The 25761-nt window shown below is 36.1% G+C and overlaps 1 protein-coding gene across 1 annotated transcript in view; it reads right to left on the bottom strand.

Moving 5' to 3' along the window:
• Positions 1-25761, bottom strand: part of TANC2 (tetratricopeptide repeat, ankyrin repeat and coiled-coil containing 2) — a 664538-nt gene that overhangs the window by 69931 nt on the left and 568846 nt on the right. Inside the window, exon 12 of the mRNA XM_044671962.1 lies at positions 10906-11137. Coding sequence (XP_044527897.1) covers positions 10906-11137 — 232 coding nt within the window. The remainder of the gene's footprint in view (positions 1-10905; positions 11138-25761) is intronic.

Below are 25761 nucleotides of genomic sequence, written 5' to 3'. Positions count from 1 at the left end.
CAACTTTAGCAAAGTTGCAGGATACAAAATAAATGCACATAAATCATCAGCATTTCTATATATTTCCAACACATCACAGCAGCAAGAGGTAGAAAGAGAAACACCATTTAAAATCACCCTAGACAATATAAAATACTTAGGAATCTATCTACCAAAACAAACACAGGAATTATATGAACACAACTACAAAACACTTTCCAAACAATTAAAACTAGATCTAAACAATTGGAAAAACATTGATTGTTCATGGGTAGGATTAGCTAACATAATAAAAATGACCATTCTACCCAAATTAATTTACTTATTTAGTGCCATACCTAAAACTACCAAGAAATTTTTTTACAGAATTAGAAAAAACTATAACAAAGTTCATTTGGAAGAATAAAAAATCAAGAATATCAAGGGAAATAATAGAAAAAAAAACATGAAAGAAGGTGGCCTAGCAGTACCAGATATATACATATATATATATATACTATAAAGCAGTGGTCATCAAAACAATATGGTACTGATTAAGAGACAGAAGGGAAGATCAGACTTGGGTAAGTGACATCAGCAAGACAGTCTATGATAAACCCAAAGAGCCCAACTTTTGGGACAAAAATTCACTATTTGACAAAAATTGCTGGGAAAATTGGAAAACAACATGGGAGAGATTCAATTTAGATCAACATCTCACAACCTACACCAAGATAAATTTTTTTTAATTTTTAAAATTTTTATTTTGAATATTTTCCCATAGTTACATGTTTCTTGTTCTTTCCCTCTCCCCCAAACTCCCCTAACCCCCCTTAGCTGACACAAAATTCCACAGGGTTTTATATGTATCATTCATTGATCAAGACATAATTCCATATTATTGACAGTTGGACTAGAATTATCGTTTAGTGTCTATATTCCCAATAATATCCCCAACAGCCCATGTGTTCAAGCAGTTGTTTTTCTTGTGTTTCTCCTCCCACAGTTCTTCCTCCAAATGTGGCTAGTTTTCTTTCTCATAAGTCCCTCAGCCTTGCTCTGGATTCTTGTATTGCTGCTACTTGAGAAGTCCATTATGTTCAATTGTACCACAGTGTATCAGTCTCTATGTACAATGTTCTCCTGGCTCTGCTCCTTTCACTCTGCATTAATTCCTGGAGTCATTCCAGTTCACATGGAATTCCTCCAGTTCTTTATTCCTTTGAGCACAATAGTATTCCATCACCAACAGATACCACAATTTGTTCAGCCATTCCCCAATTGAAGGACATTCTCTCATTTTCCATTTTTTTTTTTTTTGCTACCACAAAGCGTATGGCTATAAATATTTTTGTACATGTCTTTTTCCTTTTTATCTCTTTGGGGTATAAACCAAGCAGTGCTATGCTGGATCAAAAGGCAGTTAATCTTTTAGAGCCCATTGAGGATAGTTCCAAATTGCCATCCAGAATGATTGGATCAATTCACAACTCCACCAGCAATGCATTAATGTCCCAATTTTGCCACATCCCCTCCAACATTTATAACTCTCCCCTGCTGTCATTTTAGCCAATCTGCTAGGTGTGAGATGATACCTCAGAGTTGTTTTGATTTGCATTTCTCTAAATATTAGAGATTTAGAACACTTTCTCATGTGCTTATTGATAGTTTTGATTTCTTTATCTGAAAATTGCCATGTCCCTAGCCCATTTATTGATCGGGGAATGGCTTGATTTTTTGTATAACTGATTTAGCTCCTTGTATAGTTGAGTAATTAGACCTTTGTCAGAATTTTTTGTTATAAAGATTTTTTCCCAATTTTTTGCTTCCCTTCTAATTTTGGCTGCATTGGTTTTGTCTGTACAAAACCTTTTTAGTTTAATGTAGTCAAAATTATTTATTTTACATTTTGTAATTTTTTCTAACTCTTGCTTGGTTTTAAAATCTTTCCTTTCCCAGAGATCTGACAAATACACTATTCTGTGCTCACCTAATTTACTTATAGTTTCCTTCTTTATACTCAAGTTATTTACTCATTCTGAGTTTTTCTTGGTATAGTGTGTGAGATGTTCCAAATAATTTTTCACTGAGTAAATCTTATATATATTTTTATCACCTCTTTCCTCACATCTGAAAGGATTATAGTATCATAGATTCAGAGTAGGAATTGACCTCAGAGGTCATTTAGTCCAACCCCCTTATTTTAGAGACAAGGAGGTAAGGCCAGGGAAGTTATGACTTTCCGAAAGATTATAGTTTAAAACTCCGTTTCTGCTTTTAGATCTAAAATGTTTCCATTAATATCGTTTGCAAGTACCACTCCAGCTACTTTTAAACTACACATCTTTTGCAAAAACACTTGTCAGCAACAATCTTGGACATGTTAAAAAGATACTCTAATGATGCCAATGACACTTAGTGGTGGTTGCAGGAAACCCATATGTAAGAAATATGCTGATATCTATACAGGGTTGTTTTTAGTTGTTTTAAAATAGAATTTTTATCTCATCTCCAAAACCTGGGAAGGAATTATCTACCAAAGCTTATAAATGTAGGAAAGTATATCTTCTTTTCAGTGTAATTACATAATAAATATGGAAGAATAAGCACTGGGGTTTTGCCCTTATAAGAATGTGTATCACAAAGTAAAGGTCTTTATGCCTCATCTTCATGGAGTCTTCCTGGATGATGCAGGACTGGCATTAGGCATAACTTATATAGAGCATTTGAGGAAGGAAAGTTGAAAAATTATTTAATAAGTAGAGGATAAGTATATTGTTCAAAATAAATTATACATCTGTGAAAATTTCTCCCTGTTTTAGAGATAACTGGCAATGACTTAGAGTTAGTTTGCCAAAGTGGCACCGAAAGTCTTTTGCAAATTATATCTCTCCATTCTCCACATCCAACCCTGTCTTGTTTTAGACTTACGTATCAAATATGGGGATAGGAATACCAAAGGCTAATCTGACTTCAGAATCTAAAAAACATGCTCAGTACAGAATGAGAATTTAAAAAGGAAAATGGATGGGCTCATTTTCCTTCTCTAGGCCTTCATTTCTTTAGTTATAAAATTAGGGACCAGTAGGCAGAGCCAAGATGGTTGAGTGGCAAGAAGAAATAAATCTTAATTCCTTAATACAACCTCTCCAAAAAGATCTATATATCACAATAGACCGTGCCATGATTGGAAAATGTCTGAAAGAAAACAGTAACTGAGTGACTCCAATCTCAGCAACTAATGAGGGTTTCAGTTCCAGCCTTCAGCCTAGTCTGAAGCTCCCAGTGGAATAACCAGAGCAGGCATCTCAGATTGAAGGGAAGCCTGCAGTTCTTTTATTCTGATCTGCAGTTTCCAGGTGGCTGACAGTCTCTAAGTCCAGGAGCAGTCTAAAGGTACTTCCAAAGAGGGGAAAGTTCATGGGTAGCACATTCACTCTACTCTATTGATTCTTCTCAAGTCCAGCATGAGCTTTCAGAGGAAAAGGAAGAGATGGTAGCTGCCTTATGGCTTATTCACTGCCTTTTCTCCAAAACTCCCTAGCCCAATATTTCCTGGGCTTATATATGCTGGGGATACCTCATATATGCAGGTCCCAAAGAGTTGACTTCTCTCTCAAATAAACTATTCCCTTTGTTGTTGTTGTTGTTCAGTCATCCAGCTGTATCCAACTCTTTGTGACCCATAAAATTTGGGTTTGGCGAGGATACTTCTGTGGTCCACTATTTCCTTCTACAGTGGATCCAGTAGATCCTTTTTGTCAGGCAATCAGAAGTTAAGTGACTTGACCAGGGTCACACAGTGAGAAAGTATCTAAGGTTGGATTTGAACTTGGGCCTGAGTACTGAGTCACAGCTACCTCTATCCAATCTCTTTAGTTCTTGGCTTTTTTTCTATAACAATTAGCTTCCTTCAAGGTCAGAGTCAAACAATAACATCTTGTTTAGTTTGACCTCGAGCAAAGTTTATAACCACATGAAGCTTAGAGATCTCAGGAAAAGGGGTTTATTTACTTGAAGGCTGTTCTACCATCTACCACTACATTCTCCTTCATCATTCCCTGCCTCTACTGTAAAGCTGGTCCTTCTTGCCAAGTTAATTCTGTCTTAAGTGTACATGTGATGCCACTTTTATTTCATCTTCTCCAGCAAACCAGCCACTCTATCATGCAGGTCATGCCCATTTACTGTGAGCATCTACAGGGTCCTCTGCTCTTTTTTCTCTATACTATTTTACTTGATAATCTCATCAGCTCTCTTGAATTTAATCAGCATTTCTCTCCTAATGATTATTAGATCTATGTATTCAGCTCTAACCTCTTCTCTTAACCTTCAGCGTTGCATCTCCAACTGCCTACTTTGACATCTTGAAAAGGATGTTCGATTAGCATCTTAAACTCAGCATATTCCAAACTAATTTTATTAAATTTTCTACAAAGCCCTCCCTTTTCTTCCTAAATTTCCTATCACTTTTTAGGGTATCACCATCTTCCTCATCACCTAGACTTGCAATCTGAGTGTCATCCTTGATTCCTCACTCGCATTTCCAATATTTCATCTGTTACTATGTTCCGTTGCCTCTAACTTTACAACATCTCTCCTAAATACCCCCTTCTCAATTCTGACACTGATGCTAGGTTGCTGTAATCCCTTATCACCTCACAACTAGACTATTCTAATAGTCTGCTGGTTGGTTTCCCTGCTTCAAGTTTCTCCTCACTGTTCTTTATGTTTCACTCAGCTATCAAAGTGATCTTCCTAAAGTGCATATTTGGCATGTCACTCCCCTTCCATTTAATTAACTCTAGTGGTTCCCAATATCCCCAAAGTAAAATATAAAATCTATTTGGCTCTTAAAGTCCTTCACAACTTGTCCCCTTCTTACCTTTTCTAGTATTCTCCATCTTACTTTAACATACTCTATGGTCAGTGACACTAGTCTCCTAGAAATTCCTTGTACGGGACACTGCATCTTTGATTTCATTTTCCTTGGCTGTTTCCTCATATCTAGACTTCTGTCTCTCTTGATCTCTACTTCTTGGTTTCCTTCAAGTCTAAGATAAAAATATCCTTCTTCTGCAAGACATTTTTCCCCACCTTCCTTAATGCTGGTGCCTTCGTTCTGAAATTATTTCCAAGTTATTCTGTTTCTATCTCATATATACATTTGTCTAGATGTTTTCTCCCCCATTAGAATGTGAATTTCTTTAAGGTAGGGGCTCTTTTTTGCTTTTCTTTGTACTTAGCAAAGTGTCTGGCCCATGTTGTTCAGTCATGCCCAACTCTTTGTGACTCCATGGACTTGTGTGTGGGATTTTCTTAGCAGATACTAGAATAATTTGCCAATTCCTTCTCCAGTGTGTCCCCATTTTACAGATTTGGAACTGAGGCAATCAGAAATTAAGGGGACTTGCTCGAGGGTCACACAGTAAGTATCTGAGGCAGAATGTAAACTCAGCTCTTCCTAATTCCAGGCTTGGTGCTCTATCCACCTCGCTACCTAAATGCTCTCTATAGTCTGACCTATAGTAAAGTGCTTAATAAATGCTTGCTGACTTGACATATAAATCTTTCTAATAGAATTTGGCTTGACCATTCATACAGGAAAGAACAAGTAGGCAGTCTATTGTGCAGATTATGATCCAGAGTTTGTCTTTCAGTGATTGTATTTCTGACAGATAATACAGATAGACCAGTTGGGCCCACAGTTGAATAGAAGAAAAAGAAGGCTGGATCGCCCCGGGAAACTACAAAGTGCCTTAATAACTTTAAGCTTCCTTTAGAAATAAAGGCTCATCTTTTTAATACCAACATTTTACTACTAGTGTTTGCTGTGAGACATGGAATATAATATTCTAAAGAAATAAAATAAATAACACCAGTCCTACTAAATGGATCTCTTAGACAAAGAATATGGACATTTTATTGGCTCGATGTAATTCAAAGTTTCTTTACAGAATGGATGAACCAATTCACAATTCTATCAGCAATATATTAATGTGCTTTCTTTTTTACAACCCCTACAACACTGACTATACTCATCTTTTATCATCTTTACCAATTTTTCTGGTTATGCGGTAAAACCTCAGAGTTGTTCTGATATGAATTTCTCTTATTATTAGTAATTTAGAGTAATCCTCTATATAATTGTTAATACTTTACAATTCTTTTGAGAACTTTTTATATTCTTTGCCCATTTATCTACTGTAATCCTCTCACTTCCCAGATGGGGAACCTGAAGCCCAGGGAGTATTATTTTACTTGTTCAAGGTCACAGAGGTAAACAATGTTAGAGAATGGATTGAGGATTGAACCTTGGTCCCTCTGACTCCAAATTTAGCACTTTTCCTACTGTACCACATACCAGCTATTTGATCAAGGTCAAATTGCTAACCTTTCAGTACCCTAGGCAACTCAGCAGTTAGATGTACAACTTTTAACCTTTTTTTTTTAACTCATTATCTCTAAAAAGTAAACAATTTATACATTGTTATATCAGCACATCAAAAGTCATTCACTGTGGTTTTTGTGCAACAACAACAAAAAAATATGACCAACGTAAGGGATAGAACTTCTATAGAGAAATAAGGGCTGTCCAGGAGAGTTAATGGTTATGCCTTTTCTTTGAACTTTCAGCAAAGGTGACCATACCCTTAAAAAGATCCCAATAGCTCTCACTAGTTAAATGAATGGGAAGTAGAGAGAGGATAAGGAAGACAAAGCAGACAAAAATTAACACTGAATTTTGGGAAGTAAAGGGGGAAAATGTATAGGATATAGGAGAAGGTTGTAAGAATGAAATTTGGGAGATGCCATCTTTAAGTATATATATGTATTTTCTATGGACACGTGGAAATTATCAAACTACATTTCCCGTGGTCCAACGGGTTTCCGTTTCCTGTTCTTTGGGCGTGGGGATGCCTACATCACCACGCAGAGGTCAGTTTAAATCTCCTGGGTTAGGAGGGAGTGGCTCTCTTGGCCAGCAGACAAAGAGAAGAGAGGTAACCATAATGGCTGGGGCGGCAATTTTGAATTCTTACAAGTGTGTGGTCTAATAATTTTATCTATTAGCATGGCTTTAATTAAAATACTAATTTCTATATTTATAGCAGCCTTTATCATTTTTTATCGTAATAATTTTGGCAACCTTACGAAGTTTGGAAATTGAATTCTCAATTTTCCAGATAGCCTTTCAGAAACGATAGCCATGCCTGCTTTTTGGCCGTCTGGCTCAGCTTTTTTGAGCACTTTTTTAAAAAAGGAAAGTGGCTTTCCTCACCATGCTTTTGCTAAAAGCAACAGCACGTTTTTGCCTCAGGTGGGACTCAGCCAGCCAGTCCAGCCCAAACCACCTTGGGAGGTTAGGCCAGCCGATTCTGGCTTTTGGCTTTAAAACTAAAATGCCGGAGCCCAGCCAGTGTGTCTCTGCTGCTGATCTCCTGACTCCAGACCTGATCTCCATTCCAGCCGTGCCACAAGCCTGCAAGCGTCCCAGACCACTTCTCTGATCCTGCTGCTGGTGCTGCTAGTCCTGCTAAGTCCTAGAACCCGGAGCCCCAACAGCGATGACCTGCTGCTTTTGCCGAGATTTTTGGAGACTTCTGCCACTAGGCTTGGGTAATATATTTCCACTACCCTCCCTTGGTAATGGCCTGCATTCTAGACCTCCACGTATTTCCCTAAAGACCTAATTTAGGCAACCCCCACCCCCACAAGCTCTCCACGTGGGTATTTTCTACAAAACTGACCTAAGCTTTTTCTCTAGCCCTGAGTCCATGACTGGACACCACGTGGAACTAGTGTTTACCTTTAATGGGGCCGCATGGCCTATTCAGACTTGCTTGTGATTAAAAACTGAACTCAGGGGAAGAATATTCACCCCATACCTGCTCAGAACTTTGAACTGAGAGCAAAGACTGATTATAAAAAAACTCCTCAAACTTAGCAGAACTCAATCAAAAGAACCTTAAATTGAACAAGGGGTGAACTTTTAAACCTCGGAACTGAATGAGTTTTATTTCTGTTTTAAAGAGACTATCTTACTGTATTTTGCTAATTAGTGTTTTGTAAATTAATCTTGCTTATTTCGTTGATTTTCCTGTTGCACTGAATCATTTTAAGTTAATGAAGTTTGTGGCTGCTAGATTAATTCTGTTTATGATTTTATTGTAACTCCCAAATAATGAGAAAAATCTATTAGAACTGGTAAGAGGTTTTGACCAGCTTGTTACTCTGATACTCACGTTATATTTCCTACACATTTTTAAAGTTGTAAATTGCCTTATGTATACTGGATTTATATAGCACATGTCTTTTAAATTTTATTCTGTTTTGGTAAAGAACCTTGAAGTTTCCATGCTTTGAATATTACCTTGTAATTTTACAAGAGATCTTTTAACTTTTACTTTAAATCCTTAAGAATTGTTGTCTTAAAGGATAAAGCTTTTATATATTTTATTATAAGAGAAATTATTGCCTTAAATGGGTAGAAGCATTTCCTACCTAGGATTTTTTTTTTAAAACAGGAAGCCAAGGAGCTCCTGTATATTCTTATCTGAGGATAATTTAGACCAGAAGGTTTCTTTTTAAATATCAGAATTGCTACGGAAGCAATAACAGAGTTTGTTGAGAAACTCTTAGCCAAGATTTAAAAGTTATAACAAGTAAAGGATTTTAAACATCATTGTTTTAAAATGTGTTATTGGAAATAATGGTACTCTATTTGAATGTGCATTGTGAATCTGCTATTTGTAAGATCCATTTATGCTCACAGAATGAAAATCTCATTTTTGGGTAACATAACCCTTCTAGTTCTAAGCTATATATATATATATATATATTTGATTTTTAAAACATTTTTTTTATTAGAGCAATTGATTTTTCCCTTTTCTCATCTTGTACTGGAAGTACATATATAATCATTATTTATCCTTTTTCTGATTCTACAGCAAATACCTGAGCCTATAGGACTGTGATTAAATGCCTTTCTGTCTGATTCTACGAAAAGGGAACATGAGAGCTGTTAATAGTGCTAAAGAAAGCACATGGTCAGAGACTTGACCGACTAAAATCTGCATGAATTGCAGCAGTTCTATGCCAATACTTTAGGGCTTGGAAATTGGGGTTTGAGTCCTGGAGTCCCAGTCTTTTCTAAAACTTTAGAAGACATGGGTCCCCTCGACTTAGATTCCTAGAAAGCACCTAAGATTGGTTATTTATTTGGCTCAGTTCCCTGAAAAGCTGATGATAAGCCAGATCAGAGAGAGACATTTTCCTTAAGTCCTGGCCCTAAATGGGTAATTGCAATCTGCTGAATTCACTTTAATTAGGCCTTCATTGAAAGGTCTAAGTTTTTCCCCAGATTTTTTGCACATTTTACATTTCATTCACAAGTTAATTTTTTCTTCTTTTTTCTTGAATTTTATTCTTTGTATTTTGCCAATTTCATACAACCCCCAGGACTCAGCCACTCATCCTTAGCTGACCTGAGGTACCCTTTTTTTTAAAAAAAAAGGTGTGTTTAAGATTTACCTCAGGGGGATATCTGTTAAGTTTTTTAAAATTCGATAATGTCAAAATATATGTATATTTAACTCTTTTAGGAGTAATTTCAGGGGGAGTTGTATAAATCTTAGAAGAAAATGTATGTTTTGTAATCTATAATGTAAAGTTTAAATTCTTTTGAGAATAATTTCAGGATAAGGATCTTGCCATCTCCCCAGAATCCAGACGATGAACCTGTTTGGTGAAGACACCATGAAGATGTCTGAAAAGCCTTCACTGTACCATGAAGACCAAATTTTGAACTATTGGGTACAGTTGATTGAACTATGGGGAGTTGAAATTGAGTTGTATATATTGTTTTAATTGTACACTGTTATACCAATAGGGGACTGCCCCCAAATTGGTTTTGTCAATGCGGCTAATTTTAACCATTTGCTCATCTATTTCTTTTATCCCCAAATTCCTGAAAATTTTAGAAGTTGTCTATTTTTACAGGTCCAGCGAAGAAAAAGGGCTAACCTTTTTTTTGCTGGCCCTCAGGGGGAATTGTAAGAATGAAATTTGGGAGATGCCATCTTTAAGTATATATGTATATATATGTATTTTCTATGGACACGTGGAAATTATCAAACTACATTTCCCGTGGTCCAACGGGTTTCTGTTTCCTGTTCTTTGGGCGTGGGGATGCCTACGTCACCACGCAGAGGTCAGTTTAAATCTCCTGGGTTAGGAGGGAGTGGCTCTCTTGGCCAGCAGACAAAGAGAAGAGAGGTAACAATAATGGCTGGGGTGGCAATTTTGAATTCTTACAAGCGCGTGGTCTAATAATTTTATCTATCAGCATGGCTTTAATTAAAATACTAATATATATACATATCAGCCTTTATCATTTTTTATCTTTGTATCTTTGTATCAATTTATTTCAACTAAATTTGTGGGGAAAAAATATCAAGTATGGATGTAGTGGAAATTCTAAACAATAGGATCTACTAGGTAGGAGTAATTTCCTCCTATAGAAGTATAATCTCCTCCTTTGGAAGCAATATGCTTTATTTCAACTGTATACTCAGGATAAAGTTCTGGTATTTGTATAACAGAAATAAATTACACTAAGAAAAAAGAATTAGGTTTTTGAAAACTATATTAAAAAGTGATTCCTATAGACATTTAGTTTCTTCAGATAAGATCCTTCAGAAAGGATTTTCCAGTACTAAAATTTTGGTGATTTTGATGGTCACACCAATAAGAACACTTCCCTTTACTTTCTTTCCCTTTCTTCTCCCACCTCATTTTGGGGATTTCTTGTTTGGCCAACAGACTGACAATTAAGAAAGTAAAATAATATGCTGAGGGCTCTGCTGGAAAGGGCAAACTTTGGAACTGAAAGCTTCCTACCCCTCCCTGTTCTCCTGTTCTCCACCCTTCCTTTTCCCATGCTACCTTTGTGGAGGTTTTCCAGGGGCTCAAGGACTCCTCTCCGGAAGGAGGCCATGGGATCCTGCACACAAGACCGGAGGCTCAGCATGCTCTGCAGGTGGGGCTCCCGAAGAAGCTGTTCTCGATAGGCAACAAGTTGAGGGGAACGGCAGAGTAATGCAGCAACATTGTGGACAAACTCTGGTACCAAACAGGTGTAAGCATTGTCTGCTTGGCAGTAGTGATAGGCAACCACCTGCAGAAGAAAGGCAATAAAAACACATAGTCCCATTAGATGAAGGAAGAGTCTGGGGCATGGCCACACTCCATCCAGACAGTTTAGGCACAATCTAAAATATTTCCAGGTTAAAGCTAAGGAAAAACTAACTTTTCCCTTCACTTCCTTTCTTTCCCTTTCTTCCTTCTATTTTGCAATTTCTTTCTATTTTATTGCTTACAATTTTTTATTCATTTATTTTAAATAGTCATTTTTTAAAAAATTGAGTTCCAAATTCTCTTCTTCTTCTTTTCTGCTTGTTCACCACTTACTGAGAATGGCAAGCAATATGATATCAATTATACTTGTGTATAGCTAATATGGAAATATATTTAACATGACTTCACATGCACATTTTTTGTTGTTCAGTTGTTTTGGTTATGTCCAACTCTGTGACTCTATTTGGGGTTTTCTTGGAAAAGATACTGATTGCATTGCCATTTCCTTCTCCATTTCATTTTATAGATGAGGATATTAAGGCAAATAGGGTTAAGTGATCTGCCCAGGGTCACATAGCTAGTAAGTGCCTGAGGCTCAGCTCTTCCTGGCACCAGGCCTAGTGCTCGATCTACTGTGACAGCTAGCTACCTACAGCATTTCAAAATGGTATCAAGTGGAAAATATATATTAATTTAAACAAGAAGACCTATCTCAGAAGTTACCATTTTGTTATAACTTTAGCCTTGTGAGATTTATTATGAATTTAAAGCATCATCAAATCCTTGAAAGGAAAATGGCGGTGGATAAAGAGTCAGCCATAGTTAGAAAGATTTGCATTCAAGTTCTGTCCCTGACACATATTTTCTGTGTGGGCCTTGGAAAGTCAATCTCCCATTGCTCCTAGGCAACTTGTAACAAGGATCTAAGTTGCAGAAGAGTTGCTAATCTTCATTGGTAGAGGAAATTTCCTCCTTAGGAATTAACTATACCAATGAAATCACAAACCCAAAGACGGTTCAGGTCTAGTCTAGAAAAGAGAACCTCTAAGCTTCCTGTGCTGGCTTTTCAAACCTATTCTCCTCCCAGCTCCAGAAAATAGGCCAATGGCTTTTGATGTCATAAAACGTTATGCCAGGGACATATGTCAATGTTATGTCCTTGCACCCTGGGAGACACTAGGGAACTTTGGCATCAGGCCCTCAGATATGACACATGACTCTGTGACTCCTATATTGAATCCTTCTGATATGGGCTGAGTTAGGGGTTCTTTAAATATTTATTTCACATACTATTTACATAGAAGAAGGGAATGGACAAAGAGGAAATGATTGTCACTAATAAAGTATATTTGAATCATTCTGTTTTTATTCCTCTGTCCTCACATTCTCCACAATCTCAGATCCTGATTTTTGTTTTTAATTCCTTCTTTCTATATTTAATCCGTTTATAATAAAATTTCTGAAGTTGAAGTTTGGTTTGCTTGTAACTATTTCTTCTCTGTATCTATTCTTCTCCTTTCCTTGTTCCTGCCAGTTTCTTTGTTGAGGTTAATGGTTTTCTAAAACAATCTCTAAGAGTGTGTGTGTGTGTGTGTGTGTGTGTGTGTTTATGCCTGTGTGTTTTTGATTCTCCATTATTCATTTCAGAAAAAAGTGAGATCAAGAGATAGGTCTGCTTTCCCTGATCTCTTCCTTTATGTTGTAAACTCTTCTACTGGTACAATCCTTTTATGCAAAATAGTAAGATTCCTCCTCCTCGATTTCTTCCCTATGGTACCCCTTTTCCCTTCAATTTTGTAAAACCAAAAGAAAAAAAATCCACTGTCTTGTGTCTTTAACTCTATGAGTCCCTAAAAAAAATGTATCTGAAGTTACATTTGTCTTTTCTCTAATAGGCTGTATTTCATTATTATTTAACCCTAATTGTTCTTTAGAGGTTTTTGCCTTTAGGGGTTTCTCCTGTGTTTCTATTTCAAAGTTTATTCTCAGTACTTCTCTTTTTATCAGGAATGTCCGAAAGTCCTCTATCCTATTGCAGATCCACTGTTTTTTTTCCTTGTAGGATTATATTCAATTTAATGGGGCAATTTATTTCTGGTTGTTAAGTCTATCTTATTCTTTGAGATAGTGTGTTCTAAGATTTTTTTCTCCTTTGTAGTAAGGAGTTGCTGCTAAGTTATGGGTGACCCTAACTACGGAGTTGAACTCTTTCTTTGTGGATGTTACAGTCTATTTTTTGGACTTGTAAACTCTGGATTTTTGCTATGATGTTCTTAGGTGCAATCAGTTTTGGAGTTCTTTCAGGAGGTATATCAATTAATTTCTTCTACCTTTATTTTTCCCCTTGGTTCTAATAGATATTGGCAGTATGACTTCTTTTATTAACATTATCTTATTGTTATTGATACTTTAAAAAATCATATTCATGTAGTCTTATAGATTCACTGAATTGTTTGCTCATTCTTGTTGTTCTCCCCCATCCCTTCCCTAGCAAGTCTACTAGTTAGGAAAGATTTTATAAGTTTTTCTAAGTCTTTTTTTCTTTTAATTTTTTTCTTCCAAACTCTCATTTCATTTCTAATTTCATTTTTACTTCTTATTTAATTTTCCCCAGACAATTTTAGTAATCCTTGTGGCTAAACATTTAAAAAAAATTTGAGGCTTTGCTTGTAGTACTTGTAGGGTTACTGTCTTCTAGCTTTATCTTTTGTCTTTTTCTTAACTGATAATAATTCTTAACTATGTTTGTTGTTTTCTCATACTTCTTCATATTTGTAGTCTTAGTTCTTGGATTGGGACTTTGTATTGGCCTGATCCATTCCAACATTATGGATGCTTGGTAGATCTTAATTGGTCCTTTCTCCTTGGTAGTTTCCATGGCACTGCTATTGATCTGTATGGGCTAGTTTGTATTAGTCCACACCATCTGCATCAATCCTTTGGTTCTGCCTTAAGCCTCCTAGTAGTTCACTTTGGATTCTAATATTGGCCAAGTTCTACTTTTTTTTCTTCTTGCATATCCCTAATGAGGAGATGCTGACACCTCTTGCTGTAAGTCTTAAGAGGTAACAGAAGGATGGTGGAGCTCAAACTGGTCTCAGACCTTGTCTCACCAGATCTGTTGCTTAGGTATTGACTTAGCCTCATTTCTTATTATGGCTTCCTGTGTTTCAAAAAATACATCGTTGGTCCCTATTTTTCTATGAGGACTGGTTCTTTCTCTGGTTTCTATTTTGACATGTGTCAGGCTAGGATCTGTATTCAAGTTCCTGATTATTGGGGCTTGGGCTGGCTTAAAACACTTCTGTTACAGTACTAGCTGGCTTCAGGACTGTTTATGAGAGATTTTCCTGTCTTTTCAATAGAAGAGTTACAAGATAGTTTTGACAGATTGTACATACACACACATACATATATACACACACACATACACACAGTGCTTTTCTCCTTCTCTGCCAGTTCTTAGCCTCTTTATTAGAATTCATGCTGGCTTCCTTGGCGTAACACTTCTCTAACCCTCCTCAACTGACTTCTGGCCATCTAAGTACTTCTAATCTAGATGGAAGAGCTGACCTCTGCTTCTTTCTTGGTTTTCTTGATCAATGACCCTTTTGGTGTTCTTTCTGATACTGTTTGGGATTCCTGTGGATGACATGACTATGACTTCTCACATTACTTTCTTAACCAGAAACACAACAGGATTTTAATTTTTATTTTTAAAGACAGTCTCATTCTTTTCTTTACCCAAACTGGTCATTCCTTTAGAATCTCTAACCATATCAAAAAATTTCATGTAAACTATTCAACAGCCAAAGCATTACTGAATAGTAAATATTAATGGTTATGTATTCATGGTTAGTTTCCCTTTAAAAAAAGGGCAAAAAGGAAACTTCTGAACTTTTATGCATATTTTACTTCAACTGGTTCCACATGTTGAGGCTTAGAACTGCTGAATAAATCAACTTTGATTCATCCACTATAGAATGTAGTATGCTATCACTTTGTAAGTAAACATTCTAAAACGTGAGAAGAGTTATTCTTTCACTGACTATATCAGAAAATACCAAAGCCCCTGGTCTAATGGGGTCTCAGCTAACAAAGGTCAAAGCTATAGTAAAAGCTGTAACCCCTCCAATGTGCCTCTATGTCTTTTAGCTGTACTTTTCTGGCAACTTGCCACAGTCCTATACCAAGAACTGTAGTAAATCTTAAAACTTCAATTCCTTTGAAAGAATTTTAGCAGGAAAATAATTTAATCTCTTTCTGAGATAATGTATCTTGGCTGGAGAATAGGACGTTTACAAGACATTTTAGAAACAGCTCTATATGTATGTACAATCTGTCAAAACCATCCTGTAACAGTTCTATAAAATTTCCTACTGCCACTATCTATAAGTTTTTCCCTGGATGATAAGAGTAAGAAAAGCTAGCCCAGAAATATTTATTTTCTTTAGGTTTTCCTTGTGGCAGTGCTCAGTAGTAGATATTGGCTTACTTTTTGCACAGTGAGGAAGTTATATTATAGGCATCATCCCTCTTAGTCACTGTTACCAGAACCTTTAAAAATCTGTTCAAATTTGTATAAACCCCTCAAAACAACCTCTCCTACTTAACTATCTTCCCGTATCCCTGCTCTCATTCCCTGCCACATACACTTTGGGTCTCATTACTTACATGATTCAAAAAATTTTCATTTTTATTGATGCCTCCCCTATATTAAGTCAGTGTGATTTTACAGGTGTAAGAACTTTCTTCATTGATGCAGTTCATAGCCAAACATGTTATGCTCTTAGAGAATTGTTTGTGTTTTAGTAATTAAGTGGTTCACCTGTTGTTTCAGAGGTACTAAGGGTCAGAAGCAGGATGTAAATGCAGGTCTTCCTGATTCCAAGTCCAACACTAACTACTAAACCATATTATCTATCATTCCTTAAACTGAGTTATTTTTTCCTTTCAGGAGTTCACTAGGTTACATCACAAAACATTACAATAATAACTATCCCTTCTGGTATATACCTAAAAATATTTTAAAACCCTGAAAATTGCAGGCAATGGTTTTAAAGTTTTTTTTCTAAGCTACAAGTTAGCCTGTTTAAAATAGATTTTATACATCTAGAGTTAGAGAGGCTCTTTGGAGCAAGTAGCAGGTACATTAAGGTGTCTTTTATAAGGTGAGGAAAAGAATGGGCTGGTCTGCAAAAGGAAGTGTGTATAGGAGTGCCCTATGAAAGTTCTTGCAACAACCCTATTTAGGGGGAGAGTCAAAAAATGAAGCATAATTTAACTGAATGACCCAATATGATCAAACTTTAAATGAAAATCACATTATTTATTCTGTCAGTACTGGGCTGGCTTGCTTTCATCAGTGTATCCTAGGCCTCTTCTTGCCATAAGGCCCCAACTTTAGCTGTCATATATGATAATGGATCTATCACCCAAGGAATGAACTTGTGCAAGGAACAAGGATAAGGATAAGAGGAAATAAAGGAAAGGTAGCTCTGAACTTGCAGGAATACATTTAGACATCAAAATTCAAATTGCATAGTGACTAATGTTTGAAGCATTCTTCAAGTCATTTTAAGTCCAAAGCTTCATTTGTTCCTTCTTTGTTCTCTATTTCCTTGCCTCTCTCCCCACTTGCTTTTACTATATTCCTATCAATCAATTCTCTTCCAATTCAAGGCCAAGACCTGGCTTCTAATAGTTGCTGTGGTCTGGAAACTCAGTTACCAATGGTCACTATCCAGTTTCTAGTGTCCCAATAGTCACTATTCAAAAATTCTATCTCTCCCTAACTAAAATTCTATTCCCTATTCTACATATTCTGTTATTTATTAATACTCTGATTACCAATTCACTGATTAGGCTCAGAGAGCAGAGAAGAACCAAGTTTTAGCCAAGAGTAGGCTTACTCTTAGTAATGGCAAGTATAATGGAGTATTGCCCATGAAATAGTTGAGGATGGTAACCAAAACATCTCTATCCCAAAAAAGCTTGCCTGTGATTACAGAAATAAAAAACAGTCAACTTTCAGGTTAGTGGTCTATGTAGATAACTTTTTAAAAGAGTAAACAAATTATTAGTAACTCACGTAGAAGCCATTTTTTAACTTGTTGGCTATGTGTATTCAGATCATCAATTTGTTAGAAGATAAAAGTCAATACCAAAAAAGGCAAAGACATGCCCAAAACATGAGAAGATATTGTGAGCAATTATGCCAATCAATTCAAACAAAGTAATGACATTGAAAAATGGGAACTAGAACAAAGGAAAGACATCAATGTGGATTATAACTTCCTTCAAAAATTTAACTGATAGAAGGCAAACACCACAAAAGGATTGCAAAAGAGCTCAGAACTAAACCAGCAAAATTTAGACTTCAAGTCAAGTGAAAGACATGACAGACAAGGACTGTTTAGCACAGCCTCTCCCTCTTTTTAACATCAATATTTTTTCAGTGATGCTACTCAGTCTCCTTTGATGGTTCATCATTCATAGCACATCCTCTCACTGTGGGTGAGTTGTTCTCTAAAGCTTATTCCTGGACTATCTTTTTTTTTTTTAATTTTAAACATTTATTAATGGACTATCTTTTATTCTTTCACTATACTCTTTCACATGACTTTTTCACCCATTCCTATAGACTTAATTATTATCTCTATGTAGATGACTCCTAGATCCATGTCTAGTCCTATTCTCACTTCTGAGTTCTTGTACAAAGTTCTATTAGACACTTCAGGCTGGATGTACTTATAGGCATCTCAATTTCAACATGTCCAAAATAACTCATGATCATTTTCAACAAACCCATCTTTATTTTGATCTTCCTTTATTTCTGTTAAGAGCATCATCCATGTATGCTGAGAGGTAGGAGACTGAAATCATAAATGGCCTTTTCTGAGTGCTAATTTGCCAGTGAACAAAATACTAGTTCATGGATGACCTTTTCTAAACTAACAGGGGGTTCTCATGACACCTCAGTCTTGGTACATATTCAAGACCCTCAAAAGCTTTAAAAACAAGACTAACTCTCAAATTAAGTTAAAGATGATATATAGTTAGTGACATTACGATGTAGTATATATCTCACGGTATTAAATCTACTCAGTTTGGATATGAATATCCTGTGATAGAAGATGCTGTTATCTCTAAAGTTGCTGGAGGGGGAAGTTGGAGAAAACAAGGAGGGATACCTTTTGCAAAAGTTATGAAAGGCTTCTGGGTTAAGATGGTGGCTGACTAGAAGCCACTTTCTCTCCTTACCAATCGATATACCATACACCCAAAGGACAAGAAAACAAAATCCAGACGAAAGAAGGGACCCCATAATAGGGCTCAGTATTGAAGGGACGTGGGGTTTGGGCACTTCCACGCTATAAGGGGGGGAAATAGCTCCCATCAAAACGCAAGCAGATCAACCCTCCCCAACCCCACCCAGAGTACCAGAGTCAGAGGCTGCTCTCCAGAGTTAGAGTGAGTGAGGGCACAAAATCTAGCCCCTAGGCAGCTAGCTGGCACTACTAGGAGCTTGCCCCTGAGAGCAGCAAGACCTGAGATCCCAGACTGGAAAACTCAGACCTTGGACATGGGAGTGGGACTGAGAGAGGCAGCAGCAGTGCCCAGTGCACTCAGACTCAGGGGAAAATCTCAGGTGGAGGAGCAAAAGTGGGCCAAGTCCCAAGCTCTGGGCAGCTGGCTAGGAACACGGGGGATTGACCCTGAAAACAGCTAGACCAGAGACCCCAGGATGGTCCGCAGAGAAGCCAGAGACTCACAAAGTAGCCTCAGGCAAGAACTGCTCTCTAACTCCATACAAAGAGAATCAGATTGCCTTACTTAGACTTCTGGCAGATGAAACATAATGGTGTCAATCGAGACCCAAGAAATAAACAAGAAGACCAAGAAAAAAGCTCAAATACTTGGGAACTTCTGCACAGAAAAAACCCAGAAAACAGAGGAGGACAAACAATTAAAGACATCCAAACCTTCCCCCCAAAATGAAAATGGATCACAAGATCTTGAAGAGTTCAAATCTGAGATTATGAGAAAGATGGAAGAGATCTGGCAAGAAAATAACAGTTTAAAAAGCAGAATTTGGCAATTGGAAAGTGAGGCTTAGAAATCAAATGAATTGATAAGCAAACTGAAGACCAGAAATGACCAGCTAGAAGTCTTGAAGAACCAGATAGACCAGGTTGAAAAGGAAAACCAGTCTCTAAAGGCTAGAATTGGGCAAGTAGAAGCCAATGATCTCTCAAGATAGCAAGAACAAATAAAGCAAAGTCAAAAGACTGATAAAATAGAAGGAAATATGAAATACCTCACTGAGAAATTGACAGATCAAGAAAAAAGGTCTAGAAGAGACAATTTGAGAATCATTGGTCTTCCTGAAAAACCAGAAATTAGTAGAAATTTGGACTCCATACTAAAAGAAATTATTCAGCAAAACTTCCCTGAAGTTCTACAACAAGAGGGCAATATAGACATAGAAAGGATCCATAGATCACCCTCTACACTAGACCCTGAAAAGACAACCCCCAGAAATATAATAGCCAAAGAGCTTCCAAGTAAAAGAAAAAATATTACAAGAAGCCAGAAAGAGACAATTCAGATACCAAGGGGCACCAATCAGGATCACACAGGATCTGGCAGCCTCCACACTAAAAGACCACAAGGCTTGGAATATGATATTCAGAAAGGCAAGAGAACTGGGTCTACAACCAAGGATCACCTACCCATCAAAACTGACTATAAACTTCGAAGGGAAAGTATGGGCATTCAACAAGATAGAAGATTTCCAAGTATTCGCACAGAAAAGACCAGGACTAAATGGAAAGTTTGATATCCAACCACAAAACCGAAGAGAAACATGAAAAGGTAAATAAGAAACAGAGGGGAAAGAAAGATATTTCTTATTCTTAAATTTACCCTTTTAAGGGCCTTAATAAGATCAAATTATTTATATTCCTATATGGAGAAATGTTATGTGTAATTCTGAAAAACTGTATTCACTATTATAGTAATTAGAAGAATTATTCATAGGGAGAGGTTGGAGCACTAAATGGTCTAAGATGAGACGGGGTGAGGGAAAAAAGGAGGGAGGGTGAATAGTAAATGGCATCAAGAGAAACTTGAATAAGAAAAATAGGACATCCCATAGCACACAAAGAAAGTATGGGAAGGGGAGGGGATCAATACTATTATAAAAAGGAGAGGAAGAGAGCATTAAGAGGTAATATTTAAACATTACTCTCAGTGGAATTAACCCTGAGAGGGAAGAGTAGCTATATCCATTGGGATATAGAATTCTATCTAACCCTATTGAGAAAATCAGAAGAGATCAACCAAGGGGAGCAGGGGAGTGAGGAGGTCAAAAAAGGGAGGGGAGGAGAAGAGGTAGGGAATTCATTAGGCCTTAAAAAAATAAAAAGAGGAGAATAATAAGGGAGGGGGTGGAAAGGGAAGTAAATCAAGGGAGGGGACAAGGGGGTCTGGTCTAAAACAAACCACTGGTTTAAAAGGAAATAGCATAAGAAGGAGGGATAGAACTAGGAGAGGATACCAAATTGTTGGGGAATACACAACTGATAATTATAACTCTGAATGTGAATTGGATGAACTCGCCCATAAAATGGAAGCAAATAGCAGAGTGGATTAGAAAACAAAATCCTACCATATGTTGTCTACAAAAAACACATATGAGGCGGGTGGACATACACAGGTTTAAGGTCAAGGGCTGGAGCAAAATCTTTTGGGCTTCAAATGAGAAAAAGAAGGCAGGAGTGGCGATCATGATATCAGACAAAGCCAAAGTAAAAGTAGATTTGGCTAAAAGAGATAGGGAAGCTAATTACATCCTGATAAAAGGCAGTATAGACAATGAGGAAATGACACTGCTCAATATGAATGCACCAAATTCCTAAAGGAGAAACTGGTAGAGCTCAAGAAGGAAATAGACAGTAACCATACTAGTGGGAGATCTAAATATTCCTCTTTCAGATCTAGATAAATCAAACCAAAAAATGAATAAGAAAGAGATAAGAGAGGTAAATGAAATCCTAGAAAAATTAGATTTAATAGATATGTGGAGAAAAATAAATATGGACTAAAAGGAATACACTTTCTTTTCAGCTACACATGGTATATTCACAAAGACTGACCATGTAAAAGGGCATAGAAACATTGCAAACAAATGCAAAGTTGCAGAAATAATAAATGTAACCTTCTCAGATCATAACGCAATAAAAATAATAATTAGTAAGGGCACATGGACAGGCAAATAAAAAACTAATTGGAAATTAAATAATATGATTCTCCAAAACCAGTTAGTTAAAGAAGAAATCATAAAAACAATCAATAATTTCATTGAAGAGAATGACAATGATGAAACATCCTACCAAACTCTGTGGGATGCAGCCAAGGCAGTACTCAGGGGGAAATTTATATCCTTGAATGCATATATTAACAAATTAGAGAAGGCAAAGATCAATGAACTGGGCATACAAATTAAAAAACTAGAAAGGGAACAAATTAAAAATCCCCAGCTTAACACCAAATTGGAGATTATAAAAATTAAAGGAAAAATCAATAAAATTGAAAGTAAAAGAACTATTAAATTAATAAATAAGACTAGAAGCTGGTACTTTGAAAAAACAGATAAAATAGAAAAAGTAGTGGTCAATCTAATTAAAAAAAGGAAAGAAGAAAAGCAAATGATCAGTATTAAAGATGAAAAGGGAGACCTCACCTCTAATGAAGAGGAAAACAAGACAATCATTAAAAACTATTTTGCGCAATTATGCAGCAATAAATATAGCAATCTAGGTGAGATGGATGAATATTTACAAAAATACAAATTGCATAGATTAACAGTAGAACAAATAGAATACTTAAATGATCCCATCTCAGAAAAAGAAATTGAACAAGCCATCAAAGAACTCCCTAAGAAAAAATCCCCAGGACCAGATGGATTCACAAGTGAATTCTATCAAACCTTTAAAGAACAGCTAATTCCAATACTATATAAACTATTTGACATAAGTAAAGAAGGAGTTCTAACAAACTTCTTTTATGATACAAATATGGTACTGATCCCAAAGCCAGGTAGATCAAAAACAGAGAAAGAAAACTACAGACCAATTTCCTTAATGAACATAGATGCAAAAATCTTCCAGCAAGTGATCACAAGGGTTATTCATTATGATCAGGTGGGATTTATACCAGGAATGCAAGGATGGTTCAACATTAGGAAAACCATTCATATAATTTACCATATCAACCAGCAAATCAACAAAAACCAGATGATTCTCTCAATAGTTGCTGAAAAAGCCTTTGACAAAATACAACATCCATTTCTATTGAAAACACTAGAAATATAGGAATAGAAGGATCTTTCCTAAAAATAATAAACAGTATATATCTAAAACTATCAACAAACGTTATATGCAATGGGGATAAATTAGAAGTCTTCCCAATAAGATCAGGAGTGAAACAAGGATGCCTATTATCTCCTCTATTAATTATCATTGTACTAGAAACACTAGCAGTAGCAATTAGAGAAGAAAAAGAAATTGAAGGTATTAAAATAGGCAATGAGGAGACTAAGCTATCACTGTTTGCAGATGATATGATGATATACTTAAAAAAACCTAGAGAATCAACTAAAAAGCTTGTACAAATAATCAACAGTTTTAGCAAAGTTGCAGGATACAAAATAAATGCACATAAATCATCAGCATTTCTATATATCTCCAACACATCACAGCAGCAAGAGGTAGAAAGAGAAACACCATTTAAAATCACCCTAGACAATATAAAATACTTAGGAATCTATCTACCAAAACAAACACAGGAATTATATGAACACAACTACAAAACACTTTCCAAACAATTAAAACTAGATCTAAACAATTGGAAAAACATTGATTGCTCATGGGTAGGACAAGATAACATAATAAAAATGACCATTCTACCCAAATTAATTTACTTATTTAGTGCCATACCTATCAAACTACCAAAAAACTTTTTTACTGAATTAGAAAAAACTATAACAAAGTTCATTTGGAATAACAAAAGATCAAGAATATCAAGGGAAATAATGAAAAAAAAACGTGAAGGAAGGTGGCCTAGCTGTACCAGATATTAAACTACACTATAAAGCCGCAGTCATCAAAATGATATGGCACTGGCTAAGAGACAGAAGGGAGGATCAGTGGAATAGACTTGGGGTAAGTGATGTCAGCAAGACAGTGTATGATAAACCCAAAGAGCCCAACTTTTGGGACAAAAATCCACTATTTGACAAAAACTGTTGGGAAAATTGGAAAACAATATGGGAGAGATTAGGTTTAGAACAATATCTCATACCCTACACCAAGATAAATTCAGAATGGAAGAATGACTTGAATATAAAGAAGGAAACTACAAGAAAATTAGGTGAACATAGGATAGTATACCTCTCAGATCTATGGGAAAGGAAAGATTTTAAAACCAAGCAAGAGTTAGAAAAAATGACAAAATGCAAAATAAATAATTTTGATTATATTAAATTAAAAAGCTTTTGTACAAACAAAAACAATGCAAGCAAAATCAGAATGGAAACAACAAACTGGGAAAAAATCTTCATAACAAAAAACTCTGACAGAGATCTAATTATTCAAATATACAAGGAGCTAAATCAATTATATAAAAAATCAAGCCATTCCCCAATTGATAAATGGGCAAGGGACATGAATAGGCAATTTTTAGATAAAGAAATCAAAAGTATCAATAATCATATGAGAAAGTGTTCTAAATCTCTAATAATTAGAGAAATATAAATCCAAACAACTCTGAGGTATCACCTCACACCTAGCAGATTGGCTAAAATGATAGAAGGGGAGAGTAATGAATGTTGGAGGGGATGTGGCAAAATTGGGACATTAATGCATTGCTGGTGGAGTTGTGAACTGATCCAACCATTCTGGATGGTAATTTGGAACTATACCTAAAGAGCGATAAAAGACTGCCTGCCCTTCAATACAGCCATAGCATTGCTGGGTTTGTACCCCAAAGAGATCATAGATATACAGACTTGTACAGAAATATATAGCTGCGCTTTTTGTGATGGCAAAAAAACTGGAAAATGAAGGTATGTCCTTCAATTGGGGAATGGCTGAACAAATTGTGGTATATGCTGATGATGGAATACTATTGTGCTCAAAGGAATAATAAACTGGAGGAATTCCATGTGAACTGGAAAGACCTCCAGGAATTGATGTAAAGTGAAAGGAGCAGAGCCAGAAGAACATTGTATACAGAGACTGATACGCTGTGGTAAAATTGAATGTATTGGACTTCTGTACTAGCAGCAATGCAATGACCCAGGACAATTCTGAGGGATTTATGGAAAAGAACACTATCCACATTCAGAAGAAGAACTGCAGGAGTGGAAACACAGATGAAAAACAACACATTTTAGTGTCACATTTAGGGATGATGCGGGCATGATTGGGGATGTAGACACTAAAGTACCACATCAATGCAACTATCAATAATATGTAAATAAATCTTGATTGATCACACATGTTAAAACCAGTGGAAATGCGTATTGGATATGGGTGTGTGTGTGAAGGGGAAAGCAAAAACAAGAATCATATAACCATGGAAAATGTTTCTAAAAAAATAAAATATTAAAATACTACTTTCTGGAAAAAAAAAAGAAAATGTGATTTTAGAAGTGTGATTGATACCTATCACCTATTATTTATTTTCTAGTTCTGATCTTAATTTTTCTAGAAAGGCAAATATTTTCAATAGTGGCTACTAAACCACAAATCACATTTCATACTGCATTACAGCTTTATTTATTGCCCAATTCCCAATGTATGCTCAACAGCCAAAATGACTATATCTAGTTCTTTGGATGACAGGTCCCTTAGTAGCAGTGATAAATTTGGAAACCACGATACTGAGGTGGGGAAGAACTAATTCCCTGACAATGATGACATTTACTCTTATACTTACATAACATTCCCTGGAAAAGGGCTTGCTTTTCTTGTTTCAGTGATATTTCTTCAAATTAGCTTATTCCTCTAATCAGCTTATTTCTGATGAATTAGTTTTCCAATCTAAGAACTAAGCTAGTGACAACAACAGCCAGTGAATATTAGTAGCAACTGATTGCTCTTTTAAAAATATGCTGAAAGATTCCCCAACTAGGAAGTGGACCTGAATATTGGACTGGCAGGTATCTAAAGCTTAGTTGATTTGAGGCCTTATTAGTTACATTAATTTTCATAAAAAGAACATCCTGATTCTGGTTGTTTAGTCACCTAAGCTGAGGAATAACAAAGTGTTAAGTTTTGATTTCCAATACAACAATCCTTCAGAAGGGAAGAGTTTATCTGTCAGATTTCCAAAGCTAACAAAATATCTTCACCTCAACCTACTAAGCAGATATTTCCTAGTAAATTTTCCTATCCTGTGGCAATTTTGCATATGGAACCATTTGGCCATAATGCATTTAAAACCAACAGAGAATTCTGCTTTTAATACTTCACCAGACTAGGGAAGGCTTAATGGTCCCTAAGGCTTCCAAAGCTGCTCTACCATTGGGTAACTTTGACAGTTATATATATATATATATATATATATATATATATATATATATATATATATATATAT

Source organism: Gracilinanus agilis, chromosome 4, assembly GCF_016433145.1.
Source record: "Gracilinanus agilis isolate LMUSP501 chromosome 4, AgileGrace, whole genome shotgun sequence".
In the NCBI taxonomy this organism is placed as follows: domain Eukaryota; kingdom Metazoa; phylum Chordata; class Mammalia; order Didelphimorphia; family Didelphidae; genus Gracilinanus; species Gracilinanus agilis.
Note: the sequence above shows the minus strand (reverse complement) of the source record. Positions and strands in the feature narration are given on the sequence as shown.